This window comes from Trichoplax adhaerens, genomic scaffold, assembly GCF_000150275.1.
Source record: "Trichoplax adhaerens TRIADscaffold_88 genomic scaffold, whole genome shotgun sequence".
Lineage (NCBI taxonomy): Eukaryota > Metazoa > Placozoa > Uniplacotomia > Trichoplacea > Trichoplacidae > Trichoplax > Trichoplax adhaerens.
The window spans coordinates 10,484-13,642 of record NW_002061024.1 but is presented as its reverse complement, the minus strand read 5'-3'; the positions used below and the strand labels follow the sequence as shown (position 1 = coordinate 13,642).

The 3,159-nt window shown below is 36.6% G+C and overlaps 1 protein-coding gene across 1 annotated transcript in view; it reads left to right on the top strand.

Moving 5' to 3' along the window:
- Nucleotides 1-3,159, top strand: part of TRIADDRAFT_62499 (uncharacterized protein) — a gene marked incomplete at both ends in the record, with an annotated part of 7,305 nt that overhangs the window by 2,275 nt on the left and 1,871 nt on the right. The window contains one exon of the mRNA XM_002118429.1: nt 72-2,420. Within this exon, the coding sequence (XP_002118465.1) occupies nt 72-2,420 (2,349 nt within the window). The remainder of the gene's footprint in view (nt 1-71; nt 2,421-3,159) is intronic.

Genomic DNA, 3,159 nt, shown 5'->3' with positions numbered 1-3,159 from the left:
CACACTTGGCGACAATCATCCAAGTATTGCTAATACATATAACAACATTGCAAGTGTCTATGATGATCAAGGCAAGTATGATGACGCTCTATCAATGTATAACAAATCACTCAAGATTAATCTAACACAACTTGGCGACAATTATCCAAGTATTGCTACAACATATAGCAATATTGCAACTGTCTATAATCGTCAAGGCAAGTATGATGACGCTCTATCAATGTATAACAAGTCACTCAAGATTAAACTGAGACAACTTGGCGACAATCATCCAAGTATTGCTACAACATATAGCAATATTGCAAGTGTCTATGATGATCAAGGCAAGTATGATGACGCTCTATCAATGTATAACAAGTCACTCAAGATTAAACTGACACAACTTGGCGACAATCATCCAAGTATTGCTACAACATATCACAACATTGCAAGTGTCTATAAAGATCAAGGCAAGTATGATGACGCTCTATCAATGTATAACAAATCACTCAAGATTAATCTAACAAAACTTGGCGACAATCATCCAAGTATTGCTAATACATATAACAACATTGGAAATGTCTATAGCGATCAAGGCAAGTATGATGACGCTCTATCAATGCATAATAAGTCACTCAACATTAATCTAACAAAACTTGGCGACAATCATCCAAGTATTGCTAATACATATAACAACATTGGAAATGTCTATAGCGATCAAGGCAAGTATGATGACGCTCTATCAATGTATAACAAGTCTCTCAAGATTCGACAAACACAACTTGGCGACAATCATCCAAGTATTGCTAATACATATAACAACATTGCAAGTGTCTATGATGATCAAGGCAAGTATGATGACGCTCTATCAATGTATAACAAATCACTCAAGATTAATCTAACACAACTTGGCGACAATTATCCAAGTATTGCTACAACATATAGCAATATTGCAACTGTCTATAATCGTCAAGGCAAGTATGATGACGCTCTATCAATGTATAACAAGTCACTCAAGATTAAACTGAGACAACTTGGCGACAATCATCCAAGTATTGCTACAACATATAGCAATATTGCAAGTGTCTATGATGATCAAGGCAAGTATGATGACGCTCTATCAATGTATAACAAGTCACTCAAGATTAAACTGACACAACTTGGCGACAATCATCCAAGTATTGCTACAACATATCACAACATTGCAAGTGTCTATAAAGATCAAGGCAAGTATGATGACGCTCTATCAATGTATAACAAATCACTCAAGATTAATCTAACAAAACTTGGCGACAATCATCCAAGTATTGCTAATACATATAACAACATTGGAAATGTCTATAGCGATCAAGGCAAGTATGATGACGCTCTATCAATGCATAATAAGTCACTCAACATTAATCTAACAAAACTTGGCGACAATCATCCAAGTATTGCTAATACATATAACAACATTGGAAATGTCTATAGCGATCAAGGCAAGTATGATGACGCTCTATCAATGTATAACAAGTCTCTCAAGATTCGACAAACACAACTTGGCGACAATCATCCAAGTATTGCTAATACATATAACAACATTGCAAGTGTCTATGATGATCAAGGCAAGTATGATGACGCTCTATCAATGTATAACAAATCACTCAAGATTAATCTAACACAACTTGGCGACAATTATCCAAGTATTGCTACAACATATAGCAATATTGCAACTGTCTATAATCGTCAAGGCAAGTATGATGACGCTCTATCAATGTATAACAAGTCACTCAAGATTAAACTGAGACAACTTGGCGACAATCATCCAAGTATTGCTATAACATATAGCAACATTGGTCGTGTCTATAGTAATCAAAGCAAGCATAAAGAAGCTATTTCCATGTATGAGCAATCCCTTAAGATTCAATTATCAGTTTTGGGTAGCAATCATCCTGATATGGCAGAGTCGTATAGCGGTCTAGGAAATGTATATTTTGCTGAAGGCAAGCATGAAGAAGCTATTTCTATGTATAAGCAATCCCTTAAGATTCAATTATCAGTTTTGGGTAGCAATCATCCTGATGTGGCAGAGTCGTATAGCGGTCTAGGAAATGTATATTTTGCTGAAGGCAAGCATGAAGAAGCTATTTCTACGAATGAGAAATCACTCAAAGAGAAACAAGAGAAACAAGAGGAACAAGAGAAGCAAGAAAAGCAAGAGGAGAAACAAGAGGAGCATGAGGAGCAAGAAGAGCAAGAGGAGAAGCAAGAGAAGCAAGGGGAAAAAAAGGAGCAAGAGGAAAAAGAGAAGCAAAAGGAGCTAGAGGAGCAAGAGAAGCGAGAAAAGCAAGAGAAGCAAGAAGAGCAAGGGGAAAAAAGGCATCAAGAGGAGCTAGAGGAGAAAGAGAAGCAAGAAAAGCAAGAGAAACACGAGAAGCAAGAAGAGGAAGATGAGTTAGCAGGTACCATTGAGCGTTTTGTAAGGTGTTTGATTAGATATTTGCTTTAGGTATTCTGCTTTTCATTATAATTACAGCACTAACAGCACACTACGACACCATACTGAAGTATTGCAGTCGGTAAACAACATGTCCACCAAGTATTTCTTAAAGTATAAGCGTTTCAACCCTGTTCAATTCTAAGTCGGTCTATTAGTCTAATAAGATCTAATAGATCGCGAAAATCGTTCAATGACAAACCTATTGTAGTAGTAGTGTGTAGTACAGCCCCAATATAACTTAAACAGTGATTCTAAGGTGGTATGAGTATTCGTGCTAGTAGTTATAATATTGTTACAGTTTGGTATATCGTGATGAGATGGAGCTGGAATTAACTCACGAGGTACTCCGACTGTCGGATAGCTGATATATTCGACCTACTGACTCACAACAACTTGGTAATCTTCGGTTAAGTATAGTAATGCTTTATTTCTCTATTCTCTAAACTGCCCATAACCGCGAGTTCAGAATAACGCAATGCACGTAAATCCTAAGTTATTGCCTGGCTATGCAGGACTTATAATCTCTGAAGAGAAATTCAATTTACTAATCGTTCACGCTCAACTACGAGCTCTGAGAAAACAACTTTGCCAAATACTTGAATACTATACTATTTAAATACAAGTATTCGTAATGGTAATTGTGAGACTGATACGTCCCTTTACGCGTAATTTACATTCTAAACTCTACGCGATACAAAACT